Below are 17,210 nucleotides of genomic sequence, written 5' to 3'. Positions count from 1 at the left end.
AACAGATGACACATTAAATGGCCCATTACTGACGTTCTGAATGACAGAACGTCTGTGCCGTAACTTTCTGCGCTGTAGGACGAGAGGTTGAACCCTGATGTATGTGTTTGTCAGAGGTCATCTTCTAAAGGACCCGGGTGAAGACCTGCCTGACGCCGCGTGCTGCATCACTGTCAGGGAAATAGTCTTCAGGAGCCACAACTCCTTTCACACATATTAGCTGTCACTCAGGAAGGAGCAGACATGGCAGGTTTGAGCTACAAGGTTAGCAAGATAATGTCGTCTCGTGGCTGTTATGACAGGTCGGGATGAGGAATGAAACTTTAAAGCTGGAAACAGACTGAAATGGGGGAAAAAACTCACAAGAATAAAGTGATATAAGTACAAATTGATAGTTGACACAATTTAGGGTACAATTTTATGACTGAATAAAGGAAAGTATTAATCTTAGGTTGAGTTGTGGTCTCAATGTTCATTTGGTTAGTTAGTTTCTTGTTTTTGTCTTTATTTATATGGCCCATTACTGACGTTCTGTCTTTTTTTATTTATACCTGTCACTATTTCATTATAAACAGTCTTGCAACTAACTAACAAACAAATAAACAAATAAATAAATAAATAAATACATAAATAGATAGATAGATAGATAGATAGATAGATAGATAGATAGATAGATAGATAGATAGATAGATAGATAGATAGATAGATAGATAGATAGATAGATAGATAGATAGATAGATAGATAGATAGATAGATAGATAGATAGATGGTGTAATTCATCTGAATTAATGTACGTAAAAGCAAACAAAATCAACATGTTGCAAAATGTTGTTTAACTCTTTACCTGCCAGCGTAAAAATAATAATAATAATAATATATATCTATATATATATATATATATATATATATATATATATATATATTTTTTTTTTTTTTTTTTTTTTTTATTTAATCATTTTCACAAAACTTTCATGGTCCCCAGAATATTTTGTTGTATGAATATCTGAAAATTGAATATTTTAATATCCATTTTACCTATCTATCCATCTACATGACCATTTGTTCGGGCAGGCATAAATAAAGACAAGGAACATGATAATAATGATAAAATCCAATAAAAAAATAAATGTAAAAAAACCAGTGTCCGAAGAAACGTGTGAACTTTGGTTTCAGTGACAGGGATGAGCATAATGGTGCATAATTCACCACTGTAGTGCATGGTGTTTGACATCTCAGACAAATCACGTCCTGAACGACAAAAAAAAAGATTTAAAATGGGATCCGACCTTTGAGACTGAAATGCATTTCCGAAAATCCGATTTTAATTGTTTTTCAAACCAAATACGAATGATTTCACGTCATTCTCTGCTGTTCAGGTTGCAAATAATTGAACAGATTTTGCCCTCTTCTCTCCATCTTTTCTTGTCACATGTAACATATTCCTTCTTCCTATTGGTGAGGTGTGAAATTGCACCTTTTCTGTCTAGCAGCCGTGCTGTAGATGTTGGATTCTCGTAGTCTTTTATGTTCGAGTTGCACTTAGTGTTACTTTAACAAGTTAAACACAGTTAAAGTGACACACAGAGGGACTTTTTTTCAATCATTTAAGGGAATGCGCTGTACCAATTTGAATTTGCCCTTCACAACTGTTGATTTGGAGAGAGAAGTGCCTCTAAGTGTGTGACGGGAAAGGTTAGCCCCATTAAACAGCGGAAATAGGCACTGTTGCTAATGCTCGTACCAAAAAAACGAGGTATACGAGTCCATTAATAGTCCTTCGTGTAAAACGGCGTTTCTGTGACTGCTGCTCCTGGAGACTCACTATATTCTGCCCATACAGAGACATATTGAGTATATTCTGAATGAATCTACCTCTGAACGACAGTCATTACAGTTGCGAATGCCTTGTGCACTTCAGGTAATCACAGTGGCAGAACATCTCAGAGTGTAGTCATTTAGACAGAGCACTGGAAATCATCTTCGGCACCTTTCAACAGGTAGAAAAAAGAGAAAGAAGTCGTATTGCCTGTAGGATAAGGTCATAAGCCATGTTGGATTAGCACATGTATATGATAATAGTTAGGCTGCATAATATAGGCTATTACCACCACAACATTGTGAGCATGGTAATTTTGAAGTCATCATTTGTGACATTCAGCGAGTCTTCTGTGAAATCTGATTGTGCTTCGGCTAACAATTTGGCTGGCGATTAAGCTTGAGATTTGGTAATAAGGCTTGTTATTCAGCTAGCAATTTGCCTAGTAATTTAGCTTCTGATTTACTTAGCAAATTGGTTAGCTTGGTAAGCTTGTGATTTGGTTATTGTTTAAGCACTAAAGCTGTGATGTAGCTATGATTTGACTAGAATTTTAGCTTGTGATTTGGTTAATGATTAGCAATAAGGCTTTGGATTTAGATAATATTTCTCTATTCATTTAGCTTGATTTAGTTAGTGATTTGGCTAGTGATTAGCGTTTACCTAGCAGTAGGCCTAACTCTTGTGATTCAGCTAGCGATTTAACTAGTGGTATATTGTAATTTACTTAGCAATTCGGTTTGTGATTGGCTAGCAGTTGCAACTGTGTGTTTTGTAACTGCTAAATTACTCACATGTACCGTACCTTTAATCATTATCCATTCACTTTTATGGATATGCAGAATGCTACAACGAAATTGATGAATCTGAGGGAGACGCAGACATGGGGGAAATGCTTTGGAAACTCGTATATCAGAGCACTAATTATCTTTAGACTTCTTTTATTCCTTAAACATAAAACTAATTAACAGGAAAGCTAATGTTGCTTGTCTTTGCAGCTGCATGAGCGATTAAACTTAACTACTTCAAAGTTAAACTTTTTTTTTTTTTCATGTGCTTCCTCTGATGTTTTGTCCACCACCAACACATTAAGTTGCAAATTAATGAACCCTGAAGCTTTCTGTAAGCTTGTAATATTTTATCTTTGTGTAATATCTGTTCTCATATAAAGAGATAAGAGCCTTAACACTAAATATTATGAGTCAGAGTGATGTCTTAATCTGGTTTAATCTGACAATGCCATCACATTTATTGGCTGCAGTGGCTGTCAGTCAGAGTGATGGGCGGGGCTTAATATGACAGTGCCATCACATTGATTGGCTGCAGTGGCTGTCTGTCAGAGTGATGGGCGGGGCTTAATATGACAGTGCCATCACATTGATTGGCCGCAGTGGCTGTCAGTCAGAGTGATGGGCGGGGCTTAATCTGACAGTTCAATCACATTGATTGACTGCAGTTGCTGTCAGTCAGAGTGATGGGCGGAGCTTAATCTGACAGTGCCATCACATTGATTGGCCGCAGTGGCTGTCTGTCAGAGCGATGGGCGTGGCTTAATCTGACAGTTCCATCACATTGATTGGCCACAGTGGCTGTCAATCAGAGTGATGGGCGGGGCTTAATCTGACATTTACATCACATTGATTGGCCGCAGTGGCTGTCTGTCAGAGCGATGGGCGTGGCTTAATCTGATAGTTCCATCACATTGATTAGCCACAGTGGCTGTCAGTCAGAGTGATGGGCGGGGCTTAATCTGACAGTTCCATCACATTGATTGGCCGCACTGGCTGTCAGTCAGATCGATTGGCGGGGCTGTCAGTGGGATGAGCTGCTGGCTGTGAAACTGTGTGAAGATGTAGCGTATACACTGAGCCTTACATCAATCTAACTGGCAGTGTGAATCCACCTCTCGCAAGTCTCTACTACACAGGCTACTTGTCAAGGTATAATGCAGCAGGTGGCAGATAGTCAGATACACATCCCGGGCTGAATCAGATGTGTTATTTCTTCTTTCTCCATTTCTCTTTTCTCCTGTTGTGTTGGCCAGGACTTTGTGAGATACGTTGTTTAAAAGAGTGGTTATTTTAATAAAAGTACAGAAAATATGCAAGATCTTGGCAGTAATCAAGGATTTATTTGATGTGGAGTGAATTAAAGCAGTCTTGTTCGTTGTGAGTACAACTTTGTCTAAATTGAAAAGTCCAGCCAGAAGCAGAAAATCTCACTGTGTCGCAAATTGCGGACCCGTCAGTCAGGTCGGGAGTGCTGTTTCGGAGGATAATCTTTTCACACCACAGGGATCATGGAAATGTACTTCACCTGTTGATGGCTGGAGAATTGACAACATTTGCCGGCCATGAATATTTCTAACTGAGGTTTTTTTATTGTGATTTTTTTAGAATATATACGCTGTATGTATTTTGTTAATTATTTAGTTTTTCACTGAATCTTTGCAGTGTAAAAAGCTAGTGAATTGCAGCAGCATATTTAAAGTAAAAATCAGGCATTTTCCTTCAAACATTTTTATTTTGTTTGCTCAACGAATTTTTTTTAAAACCATCAACTCTTACTAACTAAGCTTATGATAGTAAATTGTCTGAATATATTAAATTCAGATTAATCTGATTTACTCACATTGCTTTAACATAATGTATCAGTTATCGAAACATTACAATAAAAAAAAAAAACTAAGAAATAACAATAAAAATGTTACTTATATAAGTCTCTTCTGTTCATTGAGGTTGCATTTATTTAATAAAAAAAGTTTGAAATCTATTTTAATCTATTTTAAAATGTAGCAGCATCATTACTCCAGTCTTCAGTGTCACATGATACTTTAGAAATAATGCCAATATGATGATTTGCTGCTCAAGCAACATTTCTGATTATTATCAGTGTTGAAAACAATTTTTGCTGCTTCATATTTTTGTGAAAATTGTTATGCATATTTTCAGGATCCTTTGATGAATAGAAAGTTCTAAAGAACAGCATTTATTTGCAATAGAAATATTTTGTACCAATGTAACCAAAGGTCCTACTGTAACTGTCATCCTTGTTGAATAAAAGTGTTAGTTTCTTGTTTGTCTATTTTGACCGAATTTTATTTACTCGCCAAAGCTGACTTGTTGTCTAAATCAGCTTTTAGGAAGGATAGAAATATAATCTCTATATATATAGATAGAGATATCTGAGAGAGGAAAAGTTGAGCTTTTAATATTTCACTCTTTCATCACATCTCTCCGTGAATCCCGAGCTCTGTGACCTTCTTTTCCTCAAGGTATATTTTTCTCTGTATCTCTACTCTCTTGTGAATGGCACAGGAGCAGAACTAGAATGACAGAGATATGCTGGGAATTGCATCACACCAGCAGCGCCTCCTCAGACTCCCTCGTCTTCTCTTAAGTGGTTTGTCTCCGCCTGTCAGATTAGCACACCCGCTGTATTAATCTGCTGATGAAGACTACAGGATAATGAGAGCTGTTATGCTAACAGGTGGAGGGTTGATGAGAGATAACAGACTTGCAGTGACCACAGAGAGCCTGAAACACTCGCAGAACGAGAAGAGAGAGACCTGCTCTTATTGTTGTTTCTCCCTGTGACCTTCCCCTGTGATATTACTGTCAGGGACCTGACCTCTAGAGTGTTACACACACACACACACAAACAATGCATGTGTACATATTAGGCCTGTCAGTTAACACATTAATTCACTGCAATTAGTTATAAAACGATAACATCACAAAACAAAATACACTCAATTAATGGATTCACCTCATGTAAATTCTGCAGTAAGGATTTTTCAGATGATGATACTATTAAAGAGGAAATATTATGCCCTTTTACAAAGTTTTGGGCTCTACTAGAATAGTTTTTCATGCTTGAATGTTCGAAGAGCACATTATTTTCCTCATATTCTCCATTGTTGCGGCTCCTCTCTTCCCAGTCTGTCAGTAACGCTCTGTTTAGTTCCTGTCTCTATAAAGCCCCTCCTTCTGAAAAGCACACTGTGCTCTGATTGGTCGGCTGGAGAAGTGTGTTGTGATTGGTCGAACGCTTCGAATGTGTTTGGGAAATGCCCCGCCCCTTACCATAACCGCCAGTTTAACACACTACTAACTAACTCAACCAGGCCCCGCCCCTTTATTCTGCGTATGAATTATTTAAATGAGGAATATTGTGACGTGTTCGTTCCCGGAAGAAACTCAAGACTACAATGGAGGCGTTTCAGGGAGTTCAGAAACACTGACACTGATATAGAGAATACAAGTGCACATCAAGGGTGTGTATCGGGCGGTTATACGATTCCTTGTGAATTGTAAAATGACAAATGGGACACTGTCCCGTCTCACGGCCTCACAGATGCATGGAGCAAGACCTCTAATACACATCAATTGAACTAGTTGACACAGGGACTAAATGTAAGATTGTAATCTGGCCAAGAACACTATTTTTGAAGCTGTTGACTGCTTTTAAAGGCTCTCCACCTCTGGTAGAGCTCAGAAGGATTTATTTTGTCCATTTCTGTAAGGGAAAACTTTTCATGTCATGAATTTGTGATATCTGACTTTAAACTGATCTCAGCTGTGTGTCTGAAAAAGCATCGTGAGTTAAGTTGATCTACGATCCACTTAGGCGTATGATGCTGTTGAGAAATACAGGCCTGGTCGGCTAATACAGCCATGCTTATTAGAAGATTTTTGCTTTTGTTTTGTTAAAACCTGCAAGTTTTAACTTCAAATTTGTACAAAGGATAGTGTATTCTCTAGTGGGTGATATTTCAAACTTCTTGAGCTGATGTTGTACTTCAATTCCACCAAACAAAGACTGTGAATGACTTTTATTAAAATTCCCATCTGGATTTCAGTTATAAAATAAATCTGTTTAGGTCTTTCTCAGAGAAAGTTTGCGTGATTGCCCCTGAACTGTCAAAACTTATGAAAGACAAATGATCTCTCATTAAGACCGAGGAAGCTACGTAGTCTGGTTTTCTTCAGTTTTTATTATTTCTAGTTTAAACAAGAATCACCATAATAATGTTGTTCAATTGTTTAACAAATTTGCTAAATTATATCCATAAATAGTCTGTTGTTAATGTGTACTCGAACCATTTGATTTTCATTTACATTTATGCATTTGCATAAGTGGCATGCATTGCATTCAAGACATTTTATTAGTTGCTTTCCCTTGGATTCAAACTCATGGCCTTAGCATTGCTAGCCGTGCTTTAATGATTGAGCTACATGCAAGCTAATATTGGAAAGCTAATGTTGTTAAGAAAAACAACTGTTTGGCTGAGATTTTAAGTTTCTGAGTTGTCACAGTAAAGGTAATTAATGGAACATACCGTGGGTTTCAAACCTAAACCGTCTGGTTACTGCCAGTGGTTGGGTTGATCTGTTTAGCTGGTTTTAAAGTTGTTTTGGGCACTTATCATGTTGTCAGGCTGGGATAGCAGCTCTCTGACCAACTACACCAGCAAACCACCATTAAAAATATATATTTTGGCTGGGAGTAGATGCATTGCTTTGTTGTTTTAATGGCGGAGGCTCTTTCTTTCACTATTTCCTGTGTTTACAGTATAAGCCCATTCTCATGTAACCACACTCAAATCAAATGTGACTGAGTTAATGTTGCCAGCACATGTGATGCAATATAATGTCAAATGGTCACTGTACTTTTGGAAGATGTATTCTGAAAAACACAGCGGAGAGGCGGTGGCATCAAAGACCCTCAGATCTCAATGATGACCTGCTGGATTTACCCGACCACAGCAAGTCACTGTGGATGGACATTCATGACAAACACTTGGCTTTCGCTCAATCCCCTGCTTCTGGGAAAATGTGATTGTTGATGACTTTGTTCCTAAATACATGGGAGGTTGTGATTAATACCACATGCTGGCCTATTTCTTTCATTTAAAAATGTTTTTGGATTACCGGATTACACAAAGTTGCATTATGCTTTTTTTCGATGACTGCAGGAAACTGAAACCTTCTTGTTCCCGCGGGTCTGTTTCGGTGAAGCCCAGCTTTCAAATCGCCTTCTTTAGATGCTCTTAAAATAAACCGAGTGCACTGATTCTTCTCAAAAGCTTTTGCTCACTATGAGCTAAATCAATGAGACTGAAAACTTGCTCGAATCTGCTTGAATACCTGGAAAAATTGAAGTCTTATGGCATGACCTTTCATTTTGTGCTTAAATTTGGGTTGAAGTCACATTTTGGACCTTATGAACACCTCAACCATCTTAAAAACCATCCTGGTGACCAGCAAATGCCATATACTGGATTGTGGCAGTCTGATTTGTTGCCACCAGGACAAGCTCAACTAGCTTAAAGGGTTAGTTCACCCAAAAATGAAAATTCTGTCAGTAATTACTCTCCCTCATGTTGCTCAACCCCGTAAGACTTTCGTTCATCCTCTGAACACAAATTAAGATATTTTTGATTAAATCTGAGAGCTGGATCACTCCTCCATAGGCTTCTAAGGCATTATAACTTGCTGGCCCAGAAAATGTATTAAAGACATCGTTAATATAGTCCAAGTGACTCCAGTGGCTCAATCTTAAGTTTATAAAGCGACGAGAATACTTTTTGTGCGCAAAAACAAACAAAAATAACGACTTTATTCCACTATTCATTTCCTTCTCTCTGGGCCTAGAGTTTTTTCACATAGTATAACTGCGCAGCGCGTCTGTGTTTCACGTCACACGTAGGCTCACTATTGGCCGACGCTGGTCATGTGTGTGATGTGTGTGACGTACAACACAGAAGCGCTGCGCAGTTATACTACGTGAAAAAACTCGAGGATGAACTCCGAAGATGAACGAAGGTCTTACGGGGTTGAACAACATGAGGGTGAGTAATTACTGACAGAATTTTCATTTTTGGGTGAACTAACCCTTTAACCAACAAGACCAGCATGTTCAACCAGCTTCGCCAGAAATGACACTTTCTTCAGCTTCATTAACTTAAAGTTTTTTAATTTTAAGGTTTCTACCCTTAAATGCTTTATTCTGATTGGTTGACAACCGTTTGCACTTATTTTTTTACTAAATACACAGCTAAAGTAGTTCCAGGCATGTTTTGACCGCATTATAGTTCCATATCACATCGCCAAATTATTAACGTTGTTTCAAACAGCAAAAGACCCAAAACCCACAAAGATAATTGACCAAGCAAATAAATATAACAAACAATAGGATACAAATATCAAACTAATTCAGTTTGTGCCACAAATTTATGTTTTATTATTAATGGAAAGGCTGCTCTCTTTCTCTCTGTCTTCCCTTCGCCTCATAGCCGCATTACCACCTCATTCATTTTCCAATAATTCAACAGCCCATCATCAATTATTCCTTACTTGAGTTTTCCCACACTACAAGAAATACAAGTAGGAACTTTTCTGATAAGTGATTGTCCAAACTCCGCTTCCCTCCACCAACCATCCTGAAACCCTACTGCCCTCTTTCATTCTGGACGCAGCATCAAGGAACCGTTTCATTCAAGTTTATTTGTTCGAGCCCCGATTTGGGTGGCCAACGCTGCTGTCTACGCCAATCACTTGATTCCCACAATGGCTCGATTCTGGGCCCAGCAAACAGGCAATGGGGGGGACTATTTGTTATAGCAAGAGAGACCCTGCAAGGGATCGTCTGATCGCAGCGTGACAGAAAACAACAGCAGTCCGCCACCATGCCATCAGCGCCCTGCAAGGAGAATATCGCGCAGATTAAACAGAAGAGGCAGTTACAAACACAAACAGCTCCTTCATGAGACCCAACCGTTTGGGAAACACTGCACATGATTGCCTTGATGTTTATCCCCAAATGACCTGAATCAAAAGTCCTCGGGATGCAAGCATGATGCAGAGGTTTGGAAATCTTCACCGATTAAACAAAAGCATGATGTGTTTGGGAAGGAAAGATCTTTTGGGTAAAGCAACAGTCTTTTGTTTTTGCTTCAGTCATCCAGTTCGAGCCAAACTGTATCCTGTTTAGCTTGCATTATGAAATTAATTGTCGTAATAAATGGATCATGCTAAAAATGCATAAAACAACACGTTTCTTGATGTTGTTTTTCGATGGGTAACAATCTTTTTGCACTATTGGGGCCACATCCAAACTAAGGCTACGTCTACATTAATCCGGATACATTTAAAAACGGCGTTTTTGTTTAAAAACGCTCTCCGTCCGCACTAGCGTTTTCAAACGCTTTGCAGAAGTTTCTCATCCACACTGAAACGTCTGAAAACACCAAATTCACCTTACAGTGCATGCGTAAAACCTTATAAAAGCTCACTGAGATCATACTTACGGAAAAAATAAATAATAAAGTTATCGCGCAATTCTTCCGGCAGGATCATTTTATTTAGCAAAATATCTCAGCATTCACTGATCGTCCCGGTCGCTCTCACTCACCATTATATGTTTGGTCTAAAACGCAACATGTTTTGCTTTGCTCGTGAATTTTCTGTCATCTTTGCTGGACTGTGATATGAAGACTGTGCAAAGTAACATATTTTAGCAACTGTGTAAAAATGAATACCACATAACAGGCACAACACCAGTATAAACATGAATATCTATGGGTTCGATATGCGTCACATGACTAAATACCTCCGTTTTGACAATCCACGCTACAACGCGAAAAACGGCGGTTTCAAATTTATTTTCAAAAAGCTTTGTTTTAATTAATAAAAACGCCGTCTCATTGGACGGAAGGCCAAAACGGAGGGAAAAAGATGTGTTTTCAAACGAAAACGTATTAGGGTGGACAAGGCCTAAGATGACAACAGTTTTTCTTACTTTTAACCCACCCAACTCTTCACATCGTGCCGACTCTCATCCACGTTCTGGTTAATGTATCTAGACAAGGTGCTGAGGAGATGTCAGCAGGATTCGTCAGTCGCTAACACCCTCCTACCAGGACAAAGCTCCCTGAAGAACATCCAGCAGAGATTTTTTAGTACATGAGTCCCAGAAGCTTACTGGCAGGTACATCATTGTGCCTTCACAAATCATTAGAAATTAGCTGTTTGAGATTCTGTACTCCTCTACTGTACAAGCCTGCTGGTTTCCCGTCCTCTTCTCAGAGCTTAATGCATAATAATCCAAGCACGCCTTCGCTATTTTCCTTGTCCTGCAATTAAGAGGTCCGTTTTTAAGCAGATTTTTTATGATTCACCGTGAAATCATGAGCGAGAGTGGGTGGACGGGGGACATAATCTTAATAAAACGGTAGGCCAATTAGTCGACCACAGCAGAATTGTGGTCTATGCGTTTTTATCTTCCATGTTAAAGACTTTCACCTTTTCCCTGTGTCACAGTGGCTATTTCTATAGGTGTCCTTTACGCCATTTAGAAGAGCCAAGAGTAATGCCAGGAAACAGGAGGTCGGCACTTGTGTCAAAAAATCTGTAGGAATAGCCTCATTTACTGCAAGAACATGACTGTGTTCAGCACTAAAGCCAATTAAAACCATGTTCTGCATAAGCAAAAAGAAAAAAAACGACCTTGCATGGACATTCTGCCACTTTCAAGTGTTGGATCCTTTCTTTTTTGGGTTTTATTTCTATTTTCATGTGGATTAATCCTGGTCACAGACAGTTTCTTGAAATTTATCATGTTGTGGGATCAGTGGCATGACCCCAATTTTTTTGAATAATAATAAAAAAAAAAATATCACTTATCATTCAAGCGTATTTCTTCTCAAGTTTTGAATCAGACTTGAATCAATCTATGACTTTTCTATGACAGGCTGTTTTTATTTAATTGCTGAATTCAAATCGAATTTTTTATTTTTTTTTGGAGAAGTTAACAGACGTTAAAATTGATGTCTTGATGTCATGATGAAGAAAAAATATTTGAACCAATTTCATCTCTTGAAATTAAAGTTTTTTAATTCAAAATAGGAAATGATATCACCCACTGAAGACCCTCATGATTATAAAATATCATACTGTATAATTTGAACGCAAAGTTAGTTCAGGTATGGTGTGACTCCCTAAAAACGTAATAATATTTATGAATTAATTCATAGTATGTGTTAAAAAAATGCATTAAAATCTGGACTAAGGAGCTGTTTACACAACACCGTTTTCAAATAAAAACGGAAAACTGTGTATTTGTCCGTACATGTACACGACAGTGGCGTTTTGAGGGCCCTGAAAACACAAACTTTCTCCTTGTAAACTACAAAAACGCGACTGTGAAAATGGTGACGGTGTGCACATGCGTATTATGTGTTCAGTCTATAGGCATGTGTGTCTGGAGCGAGTGCGAATGCGTATGTGCGTAGTGACATCTCCACCTACTGGCCTGGCATGTATAATACAGTGTGTTTAGTAGTTTTCGCGGATCAATGGGAATAGGGATTGTCTTGACAACATCGTCATATATACAAAGAAAAAACATTTCCATTTTGTGTTTATCATTGTCATGTAAATGTACCCTAAAATCTGTAGGGGAGAGCAGGGCACATCCTAACACAGTTTGGTTTTGGCTCAATTATTAAACAAATAATTAAGTTAGATTAATAAAAAAATAAAAAAATAAAAAAAAATAGCATCTCTGCTACAAATGAACACCTAAAGTTTTTTTTTTTTTTCTAGGACCTTGCATTTTCATACAGTTGCACTGAGAGTGACAGAAGTGCAAATGTGACAACTTACCCCATATGCAGGGTAAAACGTAACAGACAGAGGGTTAGTTGTAACATTCGTGTGTAACACACATAATTCAGTACTATTTTATAGTTTGATATTGTTTGTACATCTGTATAGACAGATATCCATACATCCATCCCTCATCCAATCATCCTTCTATTATGGATCAATATCATGGATAGAGATATATGAAAGGGCTGCACAGTTTTGCAATAAATAAAATAAATAAAATCATCAAATATAGTAATTGCTATTGAATTATATTTGTGTGTGGCAGCTGCATGCAAAATTATTATTATTAATAATAACAGTAATACTAATAAAAACAAGTTCAAAATCACATTTTAAAGGGTAAATAATAAATAAACAAGTGAACATAGTTAACAAATGTGATAAAAATCTTACTTTGACATTTAAATTCCAACATTGTTTGTGAAAGTCCAATCAAGTTAAATGTGGCAAAATAAATATACAAATAAATACATATTCAAATCTGAAAAGTTGTGTGGCTCCCTGTTTTCATTTCATTATCACTGTACACTTGGCTACTAACCCCGCTGTGTAACACATAGTTTAATCCTAGCTAACAGTTGCTCGGAGTTGCAGAATGGTGCTGTGTTTTAGCCAACAAGACAGCGATCAAGGTGTTATAAAGTGAGATTTGGTGACGCACACACACAACTCAGAAACCGAAAACAGCGTATGATGAAAAGTTTGTCCAGATTCTTCACGAAATCTTATCAAAACTTTCCACAAATCCACAGGCGACCGTCTTCTGGCAGCGAGAGAGAAAGAGTGGAAACACAACCTGACCCTGACTAACTGTGTAAAAGTTACATACACACCTACACACACACTCCAGTGTTATCATTCTAATGTTTTCCTCCTCCACTTGATGTATTCATCATTGCAGTGATGTGCTGGGCTTTGACTGGTTTCGCTGTTTCTGTCGAGCGTGTCTGCGCATATGTTACCGTGAATATATCGGTGTACACACACGTATAAACGTCTTCTCACCTCCACAACTGTGAAATTCAAGTTAACGCTATTGCTCACACACACATACTTTCATTTGCACTCGGGTGTGTATCTGCACGCCAACGACAGAAGTTTTTCCACATGTCCTGACCCACCGCTCAGCGAGAGAGAGTGTTTGAGAAGCTGATGCATTATGGGGGATTGCTCTGAGATCGAAGCTCTTGTGGATCTTCACCATCGAGGTCAGGCCAGCTTGAGAACTCCAGAGCCACCAGTGCTTCACGTGTTCTTATGTTTCTTCTGAAAACGGCCGTTAAATGTCTCGTCTCAAGGTAAAACACGCCTCATCCTCAAGCTGGGCTTTGTAAATATTTGACTCTCAGCCTTAAATCAGCCGAAGCTTTGGTTTGTGTACGTGTTAATGATCTAACGATGAAAGTTTAGCACAGCAGATTGTTAATTACTGGACCGCTCAAGTCTGCGTCGGATGGATTAGTCCAAGTTAAATCTGAGTCTCACGGGTCAGGGCTGTGATTCTGTCCACTGAAGACTCATGCTGTTCATTCGCTGCTTTACTAGAGGCGTTTAACCATACGCTCTGATGCTAGCGCACTAAATCGACATGACAACGCTTCTCTAATGAACTCTACTAATTATCCAAGATGATATACACTTATTAACAGGACCGGCCTTCCTAGATTGATCATATTTTAAGATATGTCAGTTGCTTTCGGTTAAAACTGGGAGTATTTTAGTCTGGGAGTGAAACCAGGTTTTGATCTTTAACCATCAGGCTTCAACCCCCCCCCACCCCCCCATGTCTCATGACAGTTTCTTATAAATTCATGAACCTAAAAATAAGGGTTTCATCATATCATACGGCTAGAAAAACACGCAATATGCACGCTGGTTTACAGTGGATCTCTTCAGAATAGAAATGTAAATGAAGAGTTTATGTGGTGGTGTTAAATTCTGAAAAATACACACACACACACACACTCGTTTACTTTGCTATCTAAATGGGGACATTCCATAGACGTAATGGTTTTTATTCTGTACAAACTGTATATTCTGTTCCCTTACACTAACCCGACCCATCACACAAAACTTTCTGCATTTGTACATTTTTAAAAAAACTTTAAATACTTTATTTTTATACCAGATTTACAGATGAGGACGTCCCTAAAGGGAGGTTTTTGGAGACTTTGTCAGGTTTTGGTCACTTCTGGGTACAAATTTGTCCCCAAAATATAGTTAAGTAGGTACACACACACACACACACACACACACACACACACACTTTTTCTGTCCACACACTATTCCTCCACACTCCAAACACTTTTACTTGTTTTGAAGGGAAAATCCAGACGTGGCCCATGTTGAAGTGTTCATTAATTGTTGTCATGTGGTAAAGCTGAAGTCTCAGTCGGTGTGTGTGTTTGGCCAAACGATGCAAAATACATAAACCCTCATTTATTTCTGTTAAAGCATTTTGTTGTCTGGGACACTGAAACTAAATATCAGTTTTATTTTTGCTGGGAGAACACCAGTGTTATTTTTTTTGTGTGGGAGTAATTGCATTTGATTGCTCCTAAGCTGCTAAAGTTGCGTAATGACTTCGAGTTGAAATAAATACACTTGGAGCGAAACACGGCGGAACTCCAGAAGTTCATGTTTGGATGGAAATCCCTCATTTTAATTGTGAACATGTGCACTGTTGTTGTGCTCAAGCTCTGACTGACTTGTATATTTTTCAGAGCTTGTTGACTTACAGTAAATGACCTTTTTTTCTACCTGTGTTTGGTTTAGTAAACTCTCTGTTCAAACAAAATGTAATTGTTGCATTTGCGGTACAGTTATAATAATGTTGTTGCACGGTGCATGAATGTTTATATACGACATTTTGGTCATATGTCAGTATACACCCTACATTTTTAGATGTATTTTAGTGACTTTTTTGTGTGGAAGCTACAGTTTTCTCAAAGCCAGATTGTTCTCTAGATTAATGAAGCCCAGCTCAAAAATAAACACACATTCATGCGAGATGTTGACCTCTCTCTCTCTCTCTCTCTCTCTCTCTCTCTCTCTCTCTCTCTCTCTCTCTCTCTCTCTCTCTCTCTCTCTCTCTCTCTCTCTCTCTCCTCTCTCTCTCTCTCTCTCTCTCTCTCTCTCTCTCTCTCTCTCTCTCTCTCTCTCTCTCTCTCTCTCTCTCTCTCTCTCTCTCTCTCTCTCTCTCTCTCTCTCTCTCTCTCTCTATCTCTCTCTCTCTATCTCTATCTCTCACAGGTAACTTCCAGCTGTCCCCCACTGTGAATATGCCCCAGGATGACACCGTCATCATTGAAGATGATAGGCCACCTGTTCTTCCTGCCCGCTTGTCTGACCAATCATCATCGAGCTCCCACGAAGACATGGGTTTTGTGACAGAAATGCCAGAATCCTGGCCTAAAGATGTCCAGATACAGGACGAAGGGTAATAATATCACCGACCACACAATCATCCTTACAATAGTCGGTTTGATTAAGTAAGATGCATATTTAAAAGGTGCACTCAACAAATATATACACAGATAAATAAATAAAAATGGACGAACGAACAAGCAGTAACTTTGAAAATTTTTAAATGATGTTCTCTCTAAGAATTACATGATATAAAGGCATATTTGTGAGAAATAAACGCGCAATTTTGAGATAAGTCGCAATTATCTTCTTTATTTTTTTATTCTGTGACAGAAACAAGCCTCCATTCATAACGGTTTCCTATTAAAAGTGGTTTTATTTTACATGTACTATTTTAGTTTACATATACTATGTTGAGATCACATGACTAGATTTATAGATCCATAACTCGGACATTTATGATTTTTGTTCTGGCATACAGAAATAATGTAATGGTGTGTGTGTGTATATATATATATATATATATATATATATATATATATATATATATATATATATATATATATATATATATATATATATATATATAATAAATTAGATTTTTAGAATTTTCACACTAAATTAAATTAAATTCTACATTATAAAATGGATCACCAATGTGAAATACAAAGTAAACAAACTAATAAAAAAACTAAAATATATAGATAAAGGATAATATTTCTATATAGATCTAGAAAATTCTGTAATAATAATTATGGGTAACACTTTATTTTAAGGTGATAAAATTAAATGTTATTACATGTACTTACTATAGTAATAACAGTAATTGTGCATAATTCTGAGTAACTAACCCTAAACCAAACCCTAACCATAACTCTATAGTAAGTATATGTAGTTAATTAATATTACTCAGTACTTATTTGAGTACAATGAAACTGTCACCTTGAAATAAGGCGAACCTAATTATGTTTTATTTAGTTTTTCTCTTACTCGTGTGTGTTAGTGTACGTGTGCTTAAAAGGGTTTTGATCAGTTTGGTGTTTTAGGTTAGACGCATGTTTATGATTTAAGACGCTGACATGATTTTACTGCCTTTAAAGGTCAGTCGGAGAATCAGAGCAAACTTGTGTGACTTTATGTTTTGTTAATGTCATCTAGTCACAATGATCCTCGATGTTTATCACTTCAGACCCGGGTTCGGCTCGTACTGATTCTGAACCTATCATGAATCTGTCAAGCACAGAGAGCGAGTGGCGAGTCGTACTTGTATGCATTATTAACATGTAGTGTTTTGCCATTGGGTGGTTGACGGAGCGCATTGATTGACCCCGGCTAATGTTTTCGGATATCTAGGT

The 17,210-nt window shown here is 37.8% G+C and overlaps 1 protein-coding gene across 5 annotated transcripts in view; it reads left to right on the top strand.

The window, feature by feature from the left end:
• The window catches only part of pard3aa (par-3 family cell polarity regulator alpha, a), a 476,999-nt gene that overhangs the window by 299,080 nt on the left and 160,709 nt on the right, over window positions 1–17,210 (top strand). For all 5 annotated transcript variants that reach the window (XM_081353162.1, XM_081353163.1, XM_081353160.1 and 2 more), the window contains one exon: window positions 15,742–15,928. In XM_081353162.1, coding sequence (XP_081209288.1) covers window positions 15,742–15,928 — 187 coding nt within the window. The remainder of the gene's footprint in view (window positions 1–15,741; window positions 15,929–17,210) is intronic.

The sequence above is a fragment of the Scardinius erythrophthalmus genome (assembly GCF_964197995.2).
Source record: "Scardinius erythrophthalmus genome assembly, chromosome: 22".
NCBI classification, from domain to species: Eukaryota; Metazoa; Chordata; class Actinopteri; order Cypriniformes; family Leuciscidae; genus Scardinius; species Scardinius erythrophthalmus.
Note: the sequence above shows the minus strand (reverse complement) of the source record. Positions and strands in the feature narration are given on the sequence as shown.